Below are 22882 nucleotides of genomic sequence, written 5' to 3'. Positions count from 1 at the left end.
AAAACTTTAAAAGATTTTACTTTAGAGAATGTGAAACGGATCTTTAAATAGATGCCAATCTATCACCACATCCTATTTCATGCCGTGTTCCATGGTCCGATTTGAAGTAGCGTCAATATGGAGACAGCTATTTTAATTGGTCTGGGGTTGCATGAATCACCTCATGCTCTCTTTGCTCTCTGGGCCTGATTATGAAAGCTCGCCTCTGCCTAATGGAGACAGAATGAGTTGTCTGTACTGTCTATCACTGCCTCTCCTCTGCGTCACCCTGCATCTCCCCCGATCCTTTCTGTCAAACCAGTCACAACTCTCTCTCGTCCATCTGCTCTTTGTGTCTCACGGCTGTGACCTTATTGCTCATGTCTCAGAGGGTATGTCGGCCATGGCCGGGTCGCAGAGACCCAAACCCCTTAGTGTCTTATCTGTTCGAATGTTTTTCATTATAAACGGCTCTCAAGGGATTTTAGATCGGGATTTCGGAGTTAAATGGCATTGCTTGTGTTTGAAATTGCTGTTTTTGTGATGTCAGATTTTAAAATGTAGTTCCTGTTAATGTGTCTGCTTCGGTTTTTTATTAAATGAGAGAGACTGGGTTCACTATTTATAACATGATATATCTTTTATTTATGTGACCAGTAAAACCAAAGAGTTCATTTCCTTGCTGTTTATTGCTGTATTTGAATAGTTTTTTGGAGCTCTCAAGAAGAAAAACTCCCCATGAATTCACAAGAAAATATCAAGGGTTTGTGTAAAGTCAGGAAAATAAATATAATTCTGTGTAAATCTTTCTCCATTTTTCCTGTAGGGACTTTTTTTGTATTACAAAATATTTCCTGACCAAATGGCAGAATTCACATCCCATCATTTGTGTAATTTTGTGATGTTTTCTTTCCAGGGTAAGGGAGTGCTCGCGGTGAAGAGGAGGCCTAAACGATGAAGGACAGTCGGCCAGTTCAGGACTAGCTCGGACTGAGGGAACTGCAGTGGAGGTGGAGGAAGAAGAGGAGGAGGGAAAGGAGCCCGAAGAGAGACAAAGTAAATCACATGACCAGGCCTCGGAAAGGTTCCAAATTAGTGATGTTCCCCTCGGGCAGGGATTACCTCCTCCCTGTCGTCTGCCTCTCCATCTCTCCCGCTCTTCCTCCCTCGCATAGCAGAGCAGCCGCCCAGCTCCAAGACTTTGAGCTGTGAGAGCTCCCGCTGCACACCCACCCACGCACACACACACACACACACACACACACACACACACAAAACTCGCACTCTCTCACACAAACACACACACCCACACACTTTTGCATCCTGCTCATGGTCGTTGGCCTGCCCTCCTCAGCTGCTGCTACCGCTCTAGTCATAGACCATGAAGAGGCCCAAGCAGCAGACGGGGCCGCTGAGCTTCCTGAACTTCTTCAGCAGGAAGCCCAAATCGGAGCCAAAGCCCGAGAGGCCAGTGGAAGCCTGGCCCAGAGAGGACGTGGCCATCACCCTGACCCCGAGCGAGCATCCAGAGCAGGTGAGACTGAGCATGTAATCCCATATTTATCATATTATTCCTCCAAGTTTTGTTTTAGCTACTTGGTGAGTTTTAGTTAAGCAGTTTTTTTTAGTTTCCCTAAAATGTTTGATCTTGGTTTTATTATATTCAATTCTGTTAAAAAGTCTACTTGGAGTTGTATCTGTATTGCTGTCTTTGCAAACACCCGGACAGAAATTTGCATTTGGAGGAAAATGTACTAATGTGTCAGGTATTTTTATATTTGTTTTATTACTCTTTATGTCTATTTTTTATTTGTTGCCAGAATCAAAATGTCAAAAAGGAAGCTGGCGAGGCTGTAGATCATTAACTTTAGCTTCTGCTTGCTTCCTCCCTTTCTCATACTGTTATAGCCCAAATCCATTAGAGTGTTTATTCAATTAATTGGTAATTTAGAGAAATGATGTTGCCTAGAAACTAAGTACACCAAGTATCCACCTACACACTCAGTAATAATGATTTTCACTAGAAATTTGAGGATATTCCATTTGCTTTTATTGAATTTCTTAATATTAACCATTTTTGTGAACAGCGGCAGAGTACCCTCACAAGTCAACCTGTGTATCAGAATATTTTTAATTAACGTGATTGGCTTTGGTAAGTCAGCAGCTCTGTAATGGTTAACAGGACCTCAGCGTCACAGCAGAAGAGGCTGGAGGAGAAAGAGGAGAAGGAGGAGGTCCGCCAGCAGCGGCGGCAGCGGCGGAGGCCGGCGAGGACGGTGCCACCACAGCTGAGTGCGTGGGCGGGGCCAGCAGCGGCTCCACTGGCGTCCTGTCTGTCTCCTCCTCCAGCCAGGAGCAGCTATTGGATGAACACCTGGAGGAGTGCCCACTGTGCCTGCTCAGTCAACCACGTTGCCACTTCCCACGACTCACCTCCTGTTCCCACCGAACATGCTCTGACTGCCTCCGCCAGTACCTGCGCATAGAGATATCAGAGAGCCGGGTGTGCATCGCGTGCCCGCAGTGCCCTGAGACACTGGCGCCACTGGACGTTCGGGACATCCTGGATGACCAGGCGCTGCTGGAGCGCTTTGAGGAGTACCAGTTGAGGCGTTTCCTGGCTGCTGATCCAGATACACGCTGGTGCCCTGCGCCTGACTGCAGGTGAGAATCAGAACAACACAGTTGGTTGCATATTAACACCTTTTACCCTTCACAATCACAAATAATTACAAAGACCCTTTTTTGGTATAAAGATAGTTACCTAACAACATTGAGAGAAGATAATTTAATAAAGGTTGAATGATGAAAACAATGGCTTCTCTAAATCGTCAAAACTTTAAGAAAAATGTACTTTTTTAGTGACATTTTAGTCACACAGTAGCAATTCCCTTAACTGTAATTACCATGAGACAAAAAAAGAGAGGCCTATTTCAATGTTACAAGATGGCAGGTCTTGTCAAAACCCTGTCATCCCACCACCGGCTTTATGTTGTAAAACACAAGACTTGGAGCAGCTTTTCAGTGTCAGAATGATTGACGGGGCTTTGAAAAGATGAACTGACAGCAACTGGAAGCTCGGTTTGAGCTGGATATGCATCCCAAGGCTGGGAAAAAGTTTTGATGCAACCAAAATATTTTTGCTGATCCTAAAACAAAACGGACTGGTCGTGAATGATGAAGCAAGCCTCTCTCCATTTTGTATCTACAATAATCAATAAGTGTGGGGCTACATATAGTAACACCGAATGCATGTTGCATTGTGAGATTAAGGAAGAACTCGCCTTTAGTTAACTTCCAATGTGCCTGGCGTGTCTGGGTCCCTTTGACTTTTTCTTGCTCCCTGAGGAGAACTGGCTGTTATGCGGATTACATCATGTTACATAGAGATGTTTAAAGCACAGCTACAATGTAATTTCATCGCAGAATCGATCGAAGACTTCATCATAAATGATTCAGGGAGAAATACACTTAAGAAATATATATTGGATGTGTTTTTTTTCCATTCCCACAATAGACCTCAATGCAATGCAACCACAAGACATGTTCTGAGTTAACTCATCTTCTATGCTGTTGTTAACAAAATGTACAGACACTGATACATTGCTGGATCACCTTAATGTTCAAGGAGGGGTAACAGGATAGGGCTGCTGATGGGAAATCATAATATGTGTGTGTGTGTGAATATGTTCAGTGAATATTTGTGGTCAAAAGCATGTATGCACCAGGGTTCAGGACTCGGCGCTAGACTGTGTGTCTCCCCAACTGTCAGTGTTCACAGCCTGGTCATGATGAATGAGTGGAGCAAAAATCAATACGCCAATCCTGTCTGATGCTGTGGTGAATTAAATATAACTCAAAGAAACAGGATCAGATTTCTAGAGCCTCTCTTACAGATCAGCAGAATTATGAGTTCCACATGTTAAAAAAAGGTTTCCATGTGGAGGTTTATATTTGAATCAACAAATACTTCCCACATAGAGTAGCCTTTGAAGATGTGACCCATTATGTAATCTGGTCACAGTTATGGTTTGTGTATTCCCATGCTCCCAACATACACACATTCCTCGAGATCTTAGTGACAGAAGCTTAGCTGGAGATTATGTCGGCTCTCAGAAAGTGTGGCAAAAAGTGGTTCTTTCTTTGTCATTGTTTTTGCTGCATATGTGATGCTACTAGATGTTTCAGCGCACACAGACAGAAGCCGCAGTACAAGTATTTCAAGTGCAAATTCTTTCTGTGCCTGTGCTGACAGGCACAGGCACAGTACAGTACAGTACAGTACAGTCAGAATAGTTCAAGTAGTTCAGTCAAAGTTCTGTGTGAAACTGCAGATCTATGTGTTGTGGGACCAAGTGCTCGTGCGCATGCATGTGCAACCTTGTGCAACCACGATACAAACGAGGATTATGTGACGTCACAAATGGTCTCGAATCATGGTCCAATATGTAACTTACACGCCTGTGATATGGAAGCTTGAAGCCTTCACCACACATCCACTGAACATGGACTTAGGAGACATCTTGTGTCCAGTAGTTCAACTTTTGAAGTGAAATGAAATGGGGAAAATTTAGATCTATCTACAAGGGCAAGAAATAAAAGTGCTCCAAATTTGATTGATATAAATCTTAAATTATAAACTGATGTTGACTGCTGTTGCTGTATGTTTTGTTAGAAGCTCATTAAACATCTTTGCATGACGAAGCGTATATGGTGTTTTATAAACGTAAGGCATTAATATGCTGCGTTCTTCGATAAAGATGTTCACGGATACCTGGAAATGTTTTTATGCATGAGCTGGTCCACGCTAGCTTTGTTGTTCAGCCATAAGGATTTCACTTGAAAATCAGACACAAACTGTTTAAATCTAGTCCGACACCGAAGTGGTATCCAGGCAGCAGTGTAATTATCCTCTTATGTGTGTGTGTGTAGCCCTCAGCCTGTCTGATTCATCTACCGTTCTGACGAACCTGAAAGCCACATAAGGCTGGAGCTGCAAAAGGAAAAAGCCTGGAGGAGCTTTTCAAATACTTCACTCACGGCTGCTTTCACTTGTATTTGATCATTAATCGCATGATCTTTTGAATATTAACATTTATGTTAATGTCCTTTTCTAAGGAGTGAGATTAGGTCCACGGGCGTCAAGCTCCTTGTTATCGTCATAATGGCTTCTAGAGATCTAAGGATGAAATGATTTCTGGTTCAGGAGTTGAACTGTGAAAAGCAGTCCCTCAGACACTTGAATTGTGATTTACTGAGGCACACAGACAACAATTGTACTGTTTGTGAGCAAAGGCAACAATGAACAACTCAGCTTTTCACAGATATTCCAGTCAGCCAACCAAAGCTGTGATGTTTAAATCAAACGGCAGCCACTGCGAGTCTCAGCTGAAGATGTCAGGGCAACAGGGTGGAACAGTGAGTAGGAAGAGCACCTGTATTTAATCCTCCCAAGATGCCTGATGCTGAGATCTCCTTTTATTAAGAATCCCCGAAAAACAAAGAATTTTCCTTTAGGGACATATTAACTATTGTCCCCTCTATCATGTTTTTATTGACAGTTTTTCCTCTCTCCTCAGCTATGCAGTGATAGCTCACGGCTGTGCAGAGTGTCCCAAGCTGAGCTGTGGCCGTGAGGGATGTGACACAGAGTTCTGCTACCACTGTCGGCAGCTGTGGCACCCCAACCAGACGTGTGATCAGGCCCGGCGACAGCGAGCCCGCCACACCTCAGGGGGCAACGACGCCTCCACGCTGTACGTCTTCAATGAAGAACCTGGAGGAGGTGAGACTAGCAACTGCTGTTTTTTTTGCCTTTTGTGCCAGGAACCAGAGGATTTATTTTTAGTGTACTATGTTATCATGGATGAATGTATATTGTGGACACCCCTCACATATTAACTCTGTTGCTGAAGATGCAGAGGAGATCAAAGCGTGCCCTCGCTGCGGTGCCTACATCATGAAGACCAACGATGGCAGCTGTAACCGTATGAACTGCACTGTGTGTGCCTGTCAGTTCTGCTGGCTGTGTATGCAGGAGATTACCGACGTGCACTACCTCAGGTACTCATGAACACGTTAACACACCAAACCAAAAGCCCACATCTAACTAAACAATGTAAGCTTATTTACCTCGAGGTCAGACAATCACATGATTAGTCGACGAAGAATGAATCAACACCAAATATAATGACAAAAATGCAGAATACTCATTAAATGTGAGGGTTTGCTGCGTCTGGCTCATTGTAAATTTAATATATTTTGATTCGGGGCTGTTGGTCGGTATTTTAAGTATTTTAATATTTTTTTCAAACAAACTAAAATCCGAAAAATAATCAACAAAATATTGATAATAAAAACGAATCATTAGTTGTGTGTGACCTACTGTACACAGAGGAAGTATGCACACAAAAAACACGACACAAAGATCAGCAGAATTAGATCCTATAGTCTCACGGCAGCATAAGGAGAGAAAATGCTCTGTAGCACAAGTAACTTCAGCATATATGTAAGATACGGAAGAGTTTCACTAGAATGAGTGTACTTGTGTTCACAAAACATACATTCCATCTGCATGTTTTTAAGCAATACAAAAACTGGGCCAGTCAGCAAGGCACGTACATTATGTCATTGTCTCAAGGCTGCGCTGCTTTAAATTCATCGGCTGAGCTTCCATTGATTTTTCCGGTGCTGGAAGGGAGCCACTGCTGACTTGTCATCAATTAATAAACTCTATCTGGCTCCATATTTCCATGCGGCAGAATATGTAACTCAAGCTATGAGGCTAGCTAGAAGCTGATTGGCTAAATTTGAAGAAGTGTGTAGATATGAATGGATTTTTCATCTCTCATTTTTCATGGTGTCACATGCATATGTTTTGATGAATGTCTCAGATGAGAAAGAGAGTTTTTGTGTTTGTCAGCATGACCGCATAGTGTCTCAACACCCTTCTTCTTTTCTCTCCCCTCATCCTTGGCTGCCTGTCACACTTCACATTATAGTGAACACCCTAAAGAAGCTTTTAGCATCTCACAACAGATCGACCAGTTTAGAGCAACAGAGTGCGACTTTAATACCTTCCCATAATCCCCCCCCCCCCCCCCCCCCCCTCAGGCTTTTAGAACCTCAAAGTGACATTTGCTGATACAGACGCATGCTTTCAAAAATAACAGCCTCGAGGTGCTACTTGTGTTGCTCATATTGTCACTGCTGCTCCGATAACTTAATTGCTACTTGATTAAGACCAAACAGCGTTATTCGGCGTTGTACTGCTCTCCTTGGCAGTTAGAATTACACCAAAGGCAGATACTACATTAAAGAAGCACTTTAAGGCAACACTTATTATACCCAATGTCATATTAAGTGATCAAACAGCAGCGTGGAAGATAAGTGAGTGTGTGATAGTAGCTGCAAATTACTGTGATTGATTGGAAGAGGACGAAGCTAGAATGAGAAATGCAGATGAGGCCATTCGGTTTGGGTAATGATGTAACGACAGCAATGAGACAGGCATTTAATATTGTCAGTACTTATTCATTTCACCTGCTTTTAAAAAAGAAGAATCATTCAAAATCGTTAGGTTTGTGTCAGAGTTGCGAGGGCTGCATTAAGGGTTAGGATCATCACACCATTTGTGAATATTTTAAGAATGAAGTTTGGCATTTGAGCTTAATGCTGACATATTCAGCAGGTAAAAATGTATAAATGTAAAATGGCTATATGTTTTTTTATTTGTATCATTTATTTGCAGAACTGCGTGCGTTATGTTTATATTTTGAACTCCTATCTGACCTCCCCTGTTTGTGTTTCCTGTGTGCCTCAGTCCTTCAGGATGTACATTCTGGGGGAAGAAGCCGTGGTCTCAAACCCGCAAGGTTCTGTGGCAGGTGGGCATGTTGCTCGGAGCACCGGTGGTCATCTCCCTTATAGCGGGCATCGCCATCCCAGTCATCATTGTGGGCATACCAATCTACATGGGCCGCAAGGTACAAAACAACCAGTAAATCCTGTGTCAAATACCTTTTGAATGCATGTGCGTACTTTTTGAGATCCTGGTTGAGTTTGTGCACGTGTCAACAAGGACAGCAGACAGTCCAGAATGTGCAAACTGCTCCCATATGGCTGACTAGTATGTTTCAAGTGACATTAATTATTCCGAATCAACCAAAATCTTCCATCAGATACAGTAGTATTTAAATATGTCAATTTTGCATGGAATCAACTTATCAATGGAAATCATGGAATCAAGTGAATTGGAAATTAATGGCACACCCACATGCAACTCAAGCGTGCACTTAATAGTCATTAATCGCGTCTGTCTTTGTGTTGGAGCTCTGTGATAGCTTGGGCGTGTCAATGAGGCTGGTTTCCTTTTCCCCTCGTGCATGCTGGGTCGCATGTTTTAGTGGACATGAATAAGTGACATGAATAAGCGGTGGCGGAGAAGGAGAACAGCAAGAATCAAATTGAATTTCCATCATCTAATTTGTGTTCTATGTATTGCCTTCTAGGTCCATGGTCGCTGCAAGAAAAACAATATCTCAGGAAGTAAGCACTACTTGACTGTGGCAAGTGGGGTGATGATGTCAGTGTTTGTGTCGCCGGTCATAGCGGCTATCACTGTGGGTAAGGAACAAAACGACAACATGGCCACCTTCTGTACTGCACACAGAGAAGAGTGATGAAAGGAGATCAAATTACCACCATGTCCTGAGACAGAGCAGTGTAGGTCAGACACCAAAGAGGCAGCATATGTTAATCATCTTTTTTATTTGAATAATAAAGCTGTAGTTCAAATGAAAAATGTCTAATATCGGAGGGCAGTATTCATGTGGATCAAAGAGCCATTAAAGAAGAGATGATTAATGTGGGTTTGACCAGCACACTGGCTTCTAGCTGTGGAGTGTCTCGGATAATCCCTTCCATAATAATGAGCGAGGAGTCTAGGATCAACGAGAGAGAGAAACGCCACATCTTTCCACACTCAACACACCATTTAAAAATAATATTAAAGAGTTAGTTCAACATTTTAGGAAATATGCTTATTTTCAAACAACATATAACACAGTGAGCAGTGAGGCACTACTAGCTAGATTTAGTTACCTTTCAGCAGAGCCAGGCTTCCCGTTCCTCATGTTTTCGTCTTTGTATAAAGCTAAGCTAAAGAGCCGCTGGCAGGAGCTTCACAATTACCATACAGACACCAAAATGGTATCATTCTTCAAATGAACAGATATCCTAAAATGTAAAACTATTACTGGGTGCATATTATGCTTATTTTCAGGTTTATACTTCAAACCCTTCAAAAAAACACCTTTTTTTTTTGCAAAAAAAGCATGGCGCTTTTTTCCAAAGGTAGTTTGCAAGCTGTAGGTACATACACTCAGATTGGGGCGGTATATTCTAATTAGCCTGCATGTGGCACACTAGATACCCAAATGTACGTGCACAAACACTAAAAAATAATCATGAGATGAACATGCAGCCAGACTTGATCTAGCATAAACCTTTACAGCCATATAAATACCCACACACGCTAAGTTTCTGTATGCAAACATATACCACTTGATTTCATTAACACACTCGTGCAGTGCAAAGTAGCGTTTTGATGACTCAGGCCACGTGCTGCTGGAGATAACATTCATGGCTGTGACAGAAATCCTCAAGGCTTTAGCAGCTTCTCAGCTTCCCTCTGCCGTGTCACGACCATCACTGAACCGCACACTGATGGGCCCTCACTTGGCGCGCCACACACACACACACACACACACAGACACACTCAAACGAATTTAGCTGCACTCTACTTTTCACCTTCACCTCCCACCACCTGTGTATCTCTACTTCTATTTGTATCCCTGTCTCTACGCCCCCTTGGTCTCATTTCATTTTCTCTCTCACAGCACTACAATTGTTGTTTTGTTTTTCATATTTTACTCAAAGCTCCCTGTCTTGTTGTTTCTCTCTTTTTAACTCAAACAGACACACACACACACACACACATCCCCTCTGTCTGTGGACTTTTTGGTTGGCAGGCTGATCCCCTTGCCCTGGTTTCACCCTGTTGCTGAGTCAATAGTGCCCCGGTGTTCCCGCTGTGTTAATGATGTCCCTTTGTTTGGACTGCACCGCTTTGTGTTACCAAATTCCTATCTCAATCACAGGTTGCATAATCACACAGCGGAGGGAGGCTGCTGCTCATCGAGTTGTGTGACCTGTTGAAAGTACTTTTGTGAAGGTTTTGAAGGAGAGTGGGGATAAATCTAACTTGTGATGTTCTTATTATGAAGGCCGATGATCTATCGCGACAAACACAAAATTAAGAAGACAACTAATAACCAAATATGAAAAGGGCTTTTTAGATGCACTCATTTCTTACAATATACCGGTTGCTGTTTTGCTTCTAACTCTTACCTTTCTAGTGTCCAATGCAGGGCCACTCTCGTCCGCTTCTCATTATGATAAATACATATTCAACTTACAGTATACTATATGCAATTCAAGTTTTAAACATATTAACAACTTAAATTGTCCAGGAGTGTCCCGGACAACATAACAGCATCTCATAGAACACAAAACATACAGGTTTTAAAACGTATAACACTGGCTTACAATGAATTGAATAAAATATGAAGAGAATAATCAAGATTCACAAATTACAGAAGATCAAAGCCATGAAATGCGACTGCTAAATAACAGCAATCAATATACAAAAACATTTAGATGCAGCAGTAGATTAAAATAAAAACATAAAATGCGTGATCGGCTTGCATCCAATTAAAAGAGAATGGATTCATAAGCGTGCAAGGAAATAGGTTCCTGAGAGAAGATATAACTTCCTGGAGCATAAGCAATAGCTCGCAGCATTTGAAACAATGCAAGTTGCATCGATATGGAGGCTATGATGCCAAGAAAAGCTTTATAGATCAGCGTGTTCCAGAAACGTTATTGTGTGCTGTGCACAGAGAAGCAGGAGGGGATCCCTCTTGTGTTTATTTGGGGTATTGCAGAAATAGTATGATGATAAAACTGCTTAAAGGGGCCGTCCATCAATTTAACATGTCGTAAAATGTTAAATTCATTAACATAAATGCGTTTATCAGTCACAGGGAGTACTATTATATCAGATGTGTCTTCCGTGGAAGTCAAGTCTGTCATTTACTCAAGTTACATCTTGGTTTCGGCTAAGAGACTAAAACGTAAAAGCAGAAAGACTGCCATACTGAATGTGGAGGATTTATTGGGCATGGAGGGTCTACCAAAAGATAGTGTCCTGTTGCATTATGGGAAGTCTAGAATCCAGTATCTTTGGAGCCTGATCTATACCAGGGACTTAAAAACCTGGACATTCTTCTTACCTCTGTTGCTTTTGGTTTTGACCACTTTGACCACGCAAGTCCCTCCCCTCCTACTTTATTGAAGTGCAGTACTAAATTGCAAGGGTACTCTTTCTTTGGCACAAACTCAAGACCAATCATGATGAGAAATGTATTCTGACTTGTTTTCTTATGCTTTTCTGATTTCCTGCAGGCGTGGGTGTGCCGCTAATGCTGACTTATGTCTATGGGGTCGTCCCCATGTCGCTCTGTCGGAACGGTTGGTGTCGACCGCAGAGTGAGCCCCCTGAAACACACAAAATCCAACTGGAGGACTTGGCCAGCTGTGAGTACAGAATTTAAAGGAATAGTTTGACAATTTGGGAAACACGCTCATTCGCTTTCTTCCCAAGAGTTGGATGAGAAAATGGCTACCGCTCTTATTTTTCTACGTTAACCACGAAGGCTTTGGCGAGAGCCAGATTAGCCGTTTCCAGTCTTGATGCTAAACTAAGGGAATCATCTCCTGGCTAGCTTCATATAATAAACAAAACACAAAAGTTAATAAGTGTATATCCTAAATTATAGAGCTATTCCTATTATAACTTTGTAATCAACCTGAGTTAAGGACTCTTGAAAACAGTACTAAGTGCATTGTCATTTTTTGCTCCAAAGCGCGACCAGATCTGATGAAGTTTCAACTTCTCTTATAGATCTTCTATTCTCTCATGTAGTCAGTGACCACTGGACAGGTCAGAATAAAGCAACACCCAGCGACACCAGCGTCCAGGAAGTCAGAGTCAGTGTACAGGAAGTGGGCGTCCTCCCCAGTACAAGCACCACGCCCCCGGAGCTAGACAGCTATGAGGAATTGGATGAAGCCACACAACACCACGGATACACCCAGCAGGACAGCCAATCAGACTGCCAGGTGGTTATTGTGCCTGACAGCAAGCGCGATGACACACAAGCGCTTCCTTTGAGGTAAATGTTGCCTCTGTCTCTCCTCTTCTCTGTTTCTACTCTACTTTGTGTTTAGTGCTATTTAGCAGATGTTAGCATTCTAACACCCTAAAACTAAGATGGTGAACTAGGTAAACGGTATACCTGTTAACGTATGTTAGTGTAAAGCACAACTTAAGTACAGCCTTACAGAGCTGCTGGCTTGACTGTAGACTCTTAGTCTTGTTCTTTAATTGTTTTTTGAAAACTTTTATTAAATATGATACCTATGTTTAAGCATATAATCCTGCTGTTGATCTATCATGTGACTTCAGCAGATTTTCACAATCGAGGCATTCTTTGCATAGACTTCCGTTTTTGATTTTGATTGCCTGGCAGCTTCGTATTGATTTATTTGTCTTTCTACTGTCCCCACAGGGAAGGAACCAATATTGAGGTCCGTGTGGAAATTGAGACCCATCCCAGAGGCGCCCGCCAGTCCAGCCTAAGTAGCATCCTGTCTAGCCGAAGCTTGTCAGTGGAGTCCCTGGGACACTCGCAGTCCCAGTCCCGAGACTACCTGTGTGCCTCAGAACTGGAAGGAAGACGAGAGGGAGGAGAGGAGCAGGAGGGAAGAGAGAAACCAGGAGGGGATGAAGGGACAGTTTTCCCAGTCTTTGAAATAGACGGTGTGTGAAGTCCTCCAATGCAGGCTTTGTACTTGGTTGGAGATTTTACAGAAATATAGAAATCCATGAGCTGACCCGTCACTGGATTGACCTGAAAATCGTTGGCCAAGGCCACCTCCTGCTTCAAAGACAGGCCCTCCCACCAGTTGCCTTCTAGCTCCAGCCTCTAAGGAAGACGCGGGTTGAGAGAGAGCAAATGAAAACGTGTGTGTATGAGACAAATAGCATGAGACTATGACATAAGCATTGGAGGGGAATAGACTGTAAAGCAGACAGGATAGCATCCATCATTGCATCTAAAGCGGAAGTGGCTGAGAGCATGTTTTTTTTTTTTTTTTCTATGTTGTCCTTTCTGAAAGAGACTACCTTACACCCCATCTGTCATAAATCTATTTCATGAGACTCTCTCTTCGTCTGGCTGTACTTCTACACTTCTTTTAGTGACCTCACCTCCCTCCTCCCGCTTCCTTTACAAATAAAGAGACACCCACAAGCATGATTTGTTTTATGGGGGATTAAGAATCTATTCAACTGTTGTGTCAGCAAGTAAATATCACATGCTTTCCCAGGCCACGTTGCAGGACAGTAGGGGGTGATTTTTATTTTCTACCTTAGAGAGTACCTCCAGCATCTTAAGATGCATTGGTCACACCTAAATTGGACAACTTTAAATTGCCGAAGCATGCTGCACTGTTACTCTTTTGTGAACCAGTTGAAAATGACATCTGAAAACTGTTGAAGCCTGTAACTGTTGCTCTCTATTGGAGTAAAAAAGTGCTCTGTGACATAATGGCAGCGATTCTATTGACTGGATGGCTTTTAAATACCATTAATTATAACTATTGATCTTAAATCAACAGTCATCCAGGGAAGCAGACAGGAGGCAATGTCACTTTTGCATCATTTTAGTGCAGCTTTTAGCCTTTAAGAGGCTATTTCCTTTTAGACTGCAATCTTTTTCTAAAGAGTCTTAAATTTAAAAGTTGCTGCATGATTCTACTACTCGCTGCGTATCCAGGATTACACACACAGACACACACACAGACAGACGTCCACACGCACAGCAGTCTGTGTAAATGCAGTAGTGAGAGCATTAAATATAAACTAAAGACCCTCTCAAATGATCACAGAGCACCAAAAATTACAACAGCAGCATGCCACCTCAGGCTAAACTCTAATAACCCCCACGAGATGACTTATGAGAAATACATGACTATACATGCTCTGCTTAGCTTCCTGCGTGTGAAATACTTGTGAGAGATTAACTCGGACATGAAATGATAACCTGTGCTGGGTTGTGGAGAGAAATGAAATAAAGATTTCACCATGAAGGACAAAAACACAATGCATATTTTGTGTCACAAATTGATTTTTATTCCGTGGAAGTTCAAGTGAAGAGTTCCCCGTTTCCTAATATGGCACAATTGTTTTTTGGCGCATTTTGCCTTAACGGTAGAGTTTTACAGTAAAGGTACAGACAGGGAACTTTGGAGTAATGCAAAGGTCATACAAAGGAAATTGAACTGGGGAAGTTGCAGATTATGTTAATCATTTTACTCAATGGTTCATAATCTGTGACCTCTAAAATATCTTCTTGTGAACCTGTTTAACCGACTCCAAGTCTGGTTCAACAATCTGTACACCTCTGTGCCGACAGCCCTGGCCAGAGGCATCATGTTTACGGCTTGTCTGTCCGTCCATCCGGCAAATCTTGACTATTTCACACAAATGTCTAGTAGGATAACATGATGAATATGCAAACTGCAACTTGACTGGCCGTAACTCTAGATTTACTTTGTGCTATTTTAATATTTTTCTGAAGTAAAATTATCCAATAATTCTCAAGAAAAAACAAAACAAAGATTCTCGGAAAATCTAAAAAGATGAATATAACTTTGTGCGGCTGAAATTTAGTTATTTTTTCTGCTTTCCTCTACTGGGAACCATCTTGAGACTCATCAGATTCATCTGGCGACCCTTTGTAGGTGTTCTGATCATCAGTTTTTGGAACCATTGTCTTACCAGGATGGCCATAATTATTTATTTTTAAAACTGATTTTTCAAGAATCAATTTATAGTTTATTTTGTTAAAACAATAACCTACAGCTAGTAGTAGTGCTACTGATATCCCCAAATAGTACCATGCTAAAGATGGCTGTAATAACTGGTTGTAATCAAAAGAGGGCGCCAACATACAAAGAAATATTCAAGCATTTCCCTAAAAAGAAGCCTAGTTGTTAGTTTATCATTTGTACCAAAATATATTGTGTTATTTAAACATTGTTTTTAGCAATTAACATATATGTGACTAAGCCTGAAAAAAAGCGAATAATGGGATCATGAATTAATCCTATATATTGAGTTCTGTCATGAATTAAAACAATACCAGCGTATTGTTTCTGCTGACTGGGACACGCCCTTAACTTTAGAGACGGTGCAGTAGGTGCGTGTGCCCTCAGCTGGTTGCCAGTCTCTGTGAGAGGGGAAGAAACCGAGAGCGATTCAGAGGGTGGGAACTTAAATCAGTCCTCTCTCTCTCTCTCTCTCTCTCTGTGTGTGTGTGCCTGTTTCCTCTCTTTTGGCGCATCCTCTCGGTCGAGCCCAGCCTGCTGTATCTACCTCCCTGGGACACTGGGGAATCCACCTGCCGCCGGAGATCAGACACACCTCGGGATGGATGCACTGAAATCCGCCGGCAGAGCGATTATCAAGAGCCCCGGAGTTCCGCGGCACACATGGGGAACTTCCAAGCACGAAAGTGAGTCGGGCAACGTGTGCGTTGTGCAATGTTTGGATTCGGATACAATGTTGTAAAGATATCTGGGCGACGTAGCAAAGGAAGAAGGACAATGTGTGCCTCTGGCTGTAGTGATGGACTGTTGTGTGTCCGTTACCGGAGAGCTTTTGTTTGTCTTGTTGCCAATTGTAGCTGTACTGAGATGTACTGAGGTGCAGAAAGCTGTTCAATTACGCGCTGTTCGACTATTGTGTAGTTCAGTCTCAGTTGTAATTGCTTTACTTCCTTCTGGCTCGCCCCACTGCCAACTGTCCTGTTCCACAAATAACTAGGGTAGCTGTAGCATACATTCAAACGAGCCAATATGAACTGATTCCGGAAATTGGATGAATAATCGAGTATGTCGATCCACAAAAACAAAAGTTTTTATGTTTGATCAATCGTTCAGTTTAATCAACCTAAAAATGGCTAATATTTTCAGCTTCCAGCTTCTCAGATGTGAGTGTTTTATTCATTTATTTATATATATATATATATATATATATATATATATATATATATATATATAATTTAATATTATTGGGGTTTGGACTTTTGGTTTGACAAAACAAGACATTTTTTCACATTTCATAGAGAATACAATAAATAAATCACAAATCAGTTGATAATTAAAATGATCCTTTGTTGCAGCACTGAAATTGAATACAATAAATCCAAATAATCTGGCAATTTGTACTTAATCCTACATCAATAGATAAATACTGAGTTATAGACTCGGTACTGAATACATTTAAAGAATTGAGTCATTTATTAGTTTGGTTGTTACTGTCATTATCTCCCGAAACACACAAAACAATGAGGCAGTTCAGTGTGCCAACAAATCCTCTCTACATGTAATAAAACAAGTTATTTTCCAAATGATTCAGAAAGTGTTGGTGTGAAAAGTTGCACCCCAGTCACGACAGTGTGAAGTACAGGAGGTTAGGAGTGCTGAGTGAAGGGTCAGAGCAACAAACACCTCCTCACACCATTGGTGACGGGCTGCTGCAGCCTGCAGCTCTGCTGTCTCCCCCGATGTGTCAAGTGTTGTCTTGACTGCTCCCTCCCTGCAGCTGCATCGCCTGTGAGCTTCTTGCTGCCATAAATGCTAGCATGCTGTTGCTGTTTCATTTTTTGTTGTTGCCTTATCGTGGATTCGTGCGTTGTGAATGATCGGCAGCCCGTGCCAGCTTTAATTAAATGTGGCTGATTCATTCCACATCCAGGAAGATGTTGCTTGGTATCTTCACTCTCTATGTTCTACATAAATTATTGAATATTGAGTGTCAGGAGTAAGTCCTTGGGATTTCAAAGTTTTCTCTTTTGGATTAGTGCTATAATAATCATACAGATGTTGGCTGCCTGATGGCTGTTGGACTAAAACTTGTGATCTTGGTTTTGTGCAAACATTGATGGATGGAAATTGTTATTATTTCCCTCAACACCACCAATATTCTTCATCATTACCGTGGTGACTTTACGATGACAGAAGCTGACAAACAAACCATCAACACGTGATCCTGAAAGACATTGTGGGTGTCACATTATCAGGAGGAGCCTCTGCGTTGTGCTTTTCTTCTCTTATTGTTGTTTTCGTCAGAGAAGACCGACTGATGTTGTCGGATCAGAATCCAGATGTGTTTCAAGCGCCTGATGACAGTCTTCAGAGCCTCCGGAGGAATAGCACTCACAAAACAGTACAGGGTGACTGCTGATGTCCAGCAGCTACTCAGCGGGACATTTGGAGAGAGGACAGCGTCTGTATGCCAGCATGTGGCGATGCGTCAAAGCTGCCTGTCGGAATGCAAATGAGGCAACGTTGCAGTTGCTTGGCTCATCCACGCAAATTAGGTGTGATCAAAGTTGGGGGGGAAAAAAAAGAGATGAATTATTTGTGTCCTGTCTATGGATGAGAGGACCTTAGTTAACCTTAACCTTAGTTAAATAACCACATCTAATGAAAATATATAGTGAATCTGTGGGAAATTCTGACTGTAATTGTGTCTTATTAGGTTGTTTCATAGAAAAATTAGAGATTTTGTCATATGATAGATTTTAACTGCCATCAGGGACTTTTGAGTTTCTGTTGAAAGTTCACGTGGTCAAGCATTAGATGGAAGCATATGATTGGATGATGATGTCTTGGGTATTGTATTTTTACTATAGGTCGTACCGAGTAACACATCCAATACAGCACATCATGTGACCAAATGGATATTAAAGTCCCAACTGAACATATTGTTATTGCTTTGGTACTTTGTGAAATTGCCGAGAAAATATATTCAGGAAGCGAAGAGGAGGTGAGGAGACGAGCGTCTGTCACGCACACAGCGGTCTTTATTTTAGGCTTGAACGGGAAAATAACTTCTGAAATGCAACGCTGATGAAGCCTGGGATTAAACTTTTCTTCCTTCAGTGTCGCAGCTTACTCCCGTGCAGTATAGGTGCCAAACATTATGCAAGCATTGTCTCTTTTTGTGAGGGTCCTGCAAGCCTGTATACATCTCTCAGGGATCATTTTACGTAACGGCCACATATGTCGATGATCCGTTAATATATTAATTTACACTCGTAAAGAGACACCCTTCTTCACAAGTAAAGAAACAGGCTGAATAGCTAAATCTTCACTCTACCTCACTACCATTATAAGATCTATTTATGGAGATGCATGAAGCCGGTCTTAAGTTCTTTAGCCAACAGAAAACCGACACGCGCCGCACTTCCCCATCGCCCCTCGTGGCCGTCCGTTGTCATCTGTTGAGGTCACAGCCACTGGCAGGAGGGAAGAGGACACAGCATGTGCCTGGAGTACAAGCCTTCCCTTTGGATCACATCATGTATAAGCGGTGCAGACCTTTCTGTATCTCAGGATACACGCACACACACACATTTGCCCTTGGCACCAAGGATGTGCGTGCTGTACAGTCTGCATCAGTTTAAAAATGGTGTAGCTGTGGGACAGACTGAGTTGAATCCAGTAAGGCTGCATCCTTCGGTCTAGGATTGTTTCTTTTAGTGGTGTAAATATCAAAGCTTGCTTCTGCTGCACAGCTGTGTTCTCAATATCAAAGAAAGAAAAACAAGCTTCTTTTAGTTCTTGAATACATATTTCAAGTGTGTTTTATTGCGGAGAGGAAAATGTCAGAATGTGCACTTTGCATTGTATTTAGTGGACTCAACTTCGACTGGTTGGGAGCTCTGGCAGCGAATACAGCCTGCAGTTCCTATAAAGCTGACAGGGGCTCGACTGAATGACATGCAGGAGTCAGCGGTGTCAGTTAGCACTGACCCTCGAGGAGCAATTATCTCTCAATGGCTCGTTAAGGCTCGGTAACCGGTGAGTCAGGGACACACCAGCGAAGAGGGGAAAGAGCAGAAGCAACGGGAGGGAATGGTGGGAATATACAGGATAATGATAGAGGGAGTGTCAGCAATACATTAGGAATGAGAGGGATTAATGTTGGGGTTAGTGTGGAGCAAATTACAGCGGATGCCTCAGCTTTTAATGTGATTTAACAAAAGAAAGAAAAAGATGTTGATAATTGGCGGCTGATGGAGCATTTGGATTGGTGTTATGATGCAGAGTTAAAGATGCTTCTTTAACTACCGTATAGTCTTTCTAGAAACTAATTTAAAAATAGATTTTACCCAAATCACAGAAAGCATATTTTCCCACCACCCCCAGTGGACGGGAAAAGCAGATGGCTTAGGTTTTATCCGCCCATTATCAGTTTTTCTCCGAGATACACATTTTCTCAGTTTTTTAGTTTGTGTTGCTAATAGAGCTGCGACCAACAGTTATTTTCACTATTGATTTACCTACCAATTATTATTTGGTATTATTTTGCTTTAAAAATGACTAAACCGACTAGTTAATTATCCAAATTGCAGATTATCTTTAATGCAGATCAATTAATCAATCACTGTACTAATTGTTTCAGCTCTTCGTGCCTTAACCACTGCAAATCAAAAAGATCCTTGTCCTAGTTTCCTCTGAATAACACTAAAAGTTTGCTGTAAAAAAGTTTACAGTGGAACTAATTTGCATAATCTTTGCATCGCCTGAATGCTATGCTTTCAGTGGCTATAGGTCCTGGATTTATTTAACATCATGTCTGCAGGAAAGGTTGAATTTGCATACAGTACATGACCTTTTACAGCAATGCCCTGTTTACAGTTACACACACACACAAAGTACCAAGAGCAGACAAACGGAAGAGAATAAGAAACGAAAAAAGCAAGATTTCAGTTATAAAGAGTATACCGGTTTCTTCTTTTCATTTTTATAATGACATCAACCACGTTGAAGACTCAAAACTAAGGAAATAGCTGAGATGTGTTTATAACCTGGTGGTCCAGCATTTCCAGTTTAAAGGAGAAACACTCACAGTTATTGCATCATGCATTCTCCAGGATCTATGTAGCTTATACACATTCAGTGATTTATAGTTAAAGTCAATATGGGCTCTTAGCTGAGCCTCAGTGTAATCAGACGACGATTTAACGAAGCAGATTTCCCACCTATATATATACGCTGCATAATTCATGCTCGCACACTCATCAGTCTCACCAGTCGCAGACTGAGGATAGATAAGATGATGAAGGCCCGCTAATGGGTTTTCATGGAACGGGCTTTGAAATAAGAAATCAATTAAACAGGTTATCATTGAAGATTTAAGTTATTTAAACCCATTGTGTATTCCTCAAGGTCCTTTAGAATTCATGGCTCAAAAAGCTCAGTTATCATGAGATAATCAGAATTTGGTCTTAAATAAAATAAACATTTTCCCTTCAAAAAGTACTTCATAGCCATCTCTCTTTTGTGCATATGAAGTTTGGCAAAATTACTCAGGCAACGTGATGTTAAAATGCAGTTTTATTTAGTCGTATGAATAATAGCGGCGGTGATTTTGTGCGAGTGCGTGACCTTTTTGACTCTCTCCACTTTGCTCGGAAGAGAACTGCATGAGCTAAACCCCCCCCCCCAACAGTGTGATTAGTTGGATTATTGTCAAAAGCACAGTGACAGCTCTGCACACACTTTGTCTGCTTCCTGCTCTTACTCTTTTCTTTTTTTTTCCCACACTTTGTTTTTAATTTTTGTGGAACTTTATGCACATTTACTGCCAGAGACAGTCTTTCTTCTTTATTTACAAAGGTGATTTTGGGTTGACACAGCATTAAATGGATTTAGTCACATTAAACATGCTTGGAACAAGTCAAGTGACGCTCTGGTTTGTTTGGGCAGGCGAGAACAAGGCTGTCTAACCTGACGCTGGGTTGACGGGTGCTTCTCCACACTTGATGCTCCTCCCGTCACTCTTGCCTCCTCATGTTTTAATCCTGCGGTCGCTTTGGGTGTTTTGAAATTGAATAATGTCTCATTCTTTTCCTGTCCTGTCTGGGTTTAATCAAAGCTTAGTGGGAGTCCTTCTGAGCTTTATTCCACAAGTATCATGTCTGTATTAATGCCTTAAATCCCCAATGTGCCGAGGAGAGTCACCTTAATTCTTCCTTGTGGTTTAAGGATAGCAGGACGCTTTGGAATAAGGACGTATGAAGGATCTAACGAGATGTGCGTGTGTTTGTGCGGCTGTGACTATATTATCAGGAGGTTTGGTTAAATCTTTTAAAGCCTATTTTTCCTGTAGTTGGAAAGGTCACTGCAAATGTTACTTCAAATGCGTCTCTCAGAACAACAGCTGCCATGTTGATTTTGTTGAAATTGAGTTATTGGAGGATCGTTTTCGGCCTAACACTCATGTATACTGAATCCAACTTTTCATGATAGGTATTTTTTGTGAAGCTGCGAGTATATTTTCTTCACTGTTGCACTCCACAAATATTGATTTTGAAAGCCTCGGCCTCACGTTATTAAAAACTGCTCCACATCGTATTCTTTATTGATTTTCTTTGCGAGACCCTTGAGAGTTGCGTTATGGCGAGTGTATAACATTATGTCAAAGCCCCCAGTGTATATATATTATGTGCTGTAAGTGGTTATGTTTGGTAACTCGGCTGTTTTTCCTTTAAAGTCTTCTAGGTTATCGTAGCCTTTAGTGTCCTGTATGCAGCTCATTATTATTCTGCTCTGTGCAGTCTCTCTGGAGTGTTTTTAGCACCAACAAGGTTCCCCGGCCCGAAGTCAAGTGAATTATGCAACACAAGGAAACTGAGAGACCCTATCTTGGGGGAGCTGCTGCAACAACACGCACGCACACACACACGCGCACCATCCAGCTTCCTGTTCAGTGTGTAGAGTAAAGTCCTAACACCCGAGTCCTCTTTCTGTTTGATTTCCGTGGCAGCTGTCTGTGAAGTGGGAAATGCTGTCACTCCGGTGCAAGAGTCTTTCTGAGCATGTTTTCTATTGTCATTCTGTCGGTGTGTGTGTGAGTGTGTGCGCATTTCAGCTGAACCTGCTTCTCCACTGGAGAGCTAAATCCCATCTCCGTGTTCTGTTCCTCCTGAAAAATTCAAACTCCCTTCACCATTTCTGACACATCATGTCCCCAGCTGAGCTCAGCACCAAGAGCCGAGGTACGCACTCCGAAATATAACTCCGTACCGTCAAAGTGAAAATGTTAAACTTTTGTATTGCTGTGTAGAAACCTAGTGTGCGTGCTATTAGGGTTAAAACAAAGCACAAAAAGCCCAGCAGAAGTTATCTTGATGTACTGAAATATTTGAGATGAGCTCTAGATGTTCAAACCAGCAGAGTGTAGTGAATTACCCTTTAACAGTTTCCTTTGAATGATTATATGATTAACTAAATAAGAAGCAGATGATGATGGACTGAAACATCTAAGCAAATTGCTGCTGCTCTTTAGTTGCCTTGATTATTATAAATTATTCAATGAAGCCAAGTGCCCATTAGAGGCGAGATGGAATATGAGGTCTCTGTCAAGAAACTGAACAATTACATATATTAGCCATGAAGGCAATGTCAGTTTGTTGGTCAGCCTGTCCACCACATTGGTCCAGACTGAAAATCTCAACAACTATCAAATCGCCATGTTGAGAGACAATCTAAATGCTCCTTATCTCATAATATGCACCTTTTTAAGTAAAGGCAAAAATATACAAATACAATATGTATACATGAGTTTGAATGGGCCATATCCAAACTGTAGGGCACAGCTCAAACACTCACATTGATCACCCTTGATACTCCAGGAGGTATC

At 41.8% G+C, this 22882-nt stretch overlaps 2 protein-coding genes across 3 annotated transcripts in view; both read left to right on the top strand.

Annotated features, from left to right (window-relative positions):
- The first annotated feature begins 1360 nt into the window (after positions 1–1360).
- Positions 1361–13942, top strand: LOC142942347 (E3 ubiquitin-protein ligase RNF19A). Its single transcript, XM_076084622.1, has 9 exons — positions 1361–1513; positions 2162–2643; positions 5559–5764; positions 5895–6042; positions 7802–7964; positions 8490–8604; positions 11506–11637; positions 12005–12275; positions 12672–13942. Exons 1-9 carry the CDS (start codon positions 1361–1363, stop codon positions 12928–12930), a joined length of 1929 nt encoding a protein of 642 aa, XP_075940737.1. The 3' UTR covers positions 12931–13942.
- A 1425-nt stretch (positions 13943–15367) lies between these two features.
- LOC142942188 (low density lipoprotein receptor adapter protein 1) overlaps positions 15368–22882 on the top strand; it is a 32005-nt gene continuing 24490 nt past the window's right edge. The window contains exon 1 of one of the 2 annotated variants that reach the window (XM_076084414.1): positions 15368–15680. In XM_076084414.1, the coding sequence (XP_075940529.1) occupies positions 15596–15680 (85 nt within the window). In that variant the 5' untranslated portion in view covers positions 15368–15595. Of the gene's footprint in view, positions 15681–21998; positions 22239–22882 lie in introns of those variants that run through there. The other variant, XM_076084416.1, reaches the window with a different exon arrangement.

The sequence above is a fragment of the Anarhichas minor genome, unplaced genomic scaffold (assembly GCF_050575085.1).
Source record: "Anarhichas minor isolate MPS153535 unplaced genomic scaffold, ASM5057508v1 ptg000136l, whole genome shotgun sequence".
Classification (NCBI taxonomy): Eukaryota; Metazoa; Chordata; class Actinopteri; order Perciformes; family Anarhichadidae; genus Anarhichas; species Anarhichas minor.
The sequence above is the reverse complement of the archived record's forward strand: the minus strand, read 5'-3'. Positions and strand labels throughout refer to the sequence as shown.

Excerpts from the sequence above, each read along its gene's own strand:
- LOC142942347 (XM_076084622.1), top strand. The coding sequence starts at position 1,361 with ATGAAGAGGCCCAAGCAGCAGACGGGGCCGCTGAGCTTCCTGAACTTC. Across the intron at positions 11,638-12,004 it reads ACTGGAGGACTTGGCCAGCT|ATCTTCTATTCTCTCATGTA; the intron begins GTGAGTACAGAA and ends CTTCTCTTATAG. Across the intron at positions 12,276-12,671 it reads ACACAAGCGCTTCCTTTGAG|GGAAGGAACCAATATTGAGG; the intron begins GTAAATGTTGCC and ends CTGTCCCCACAG.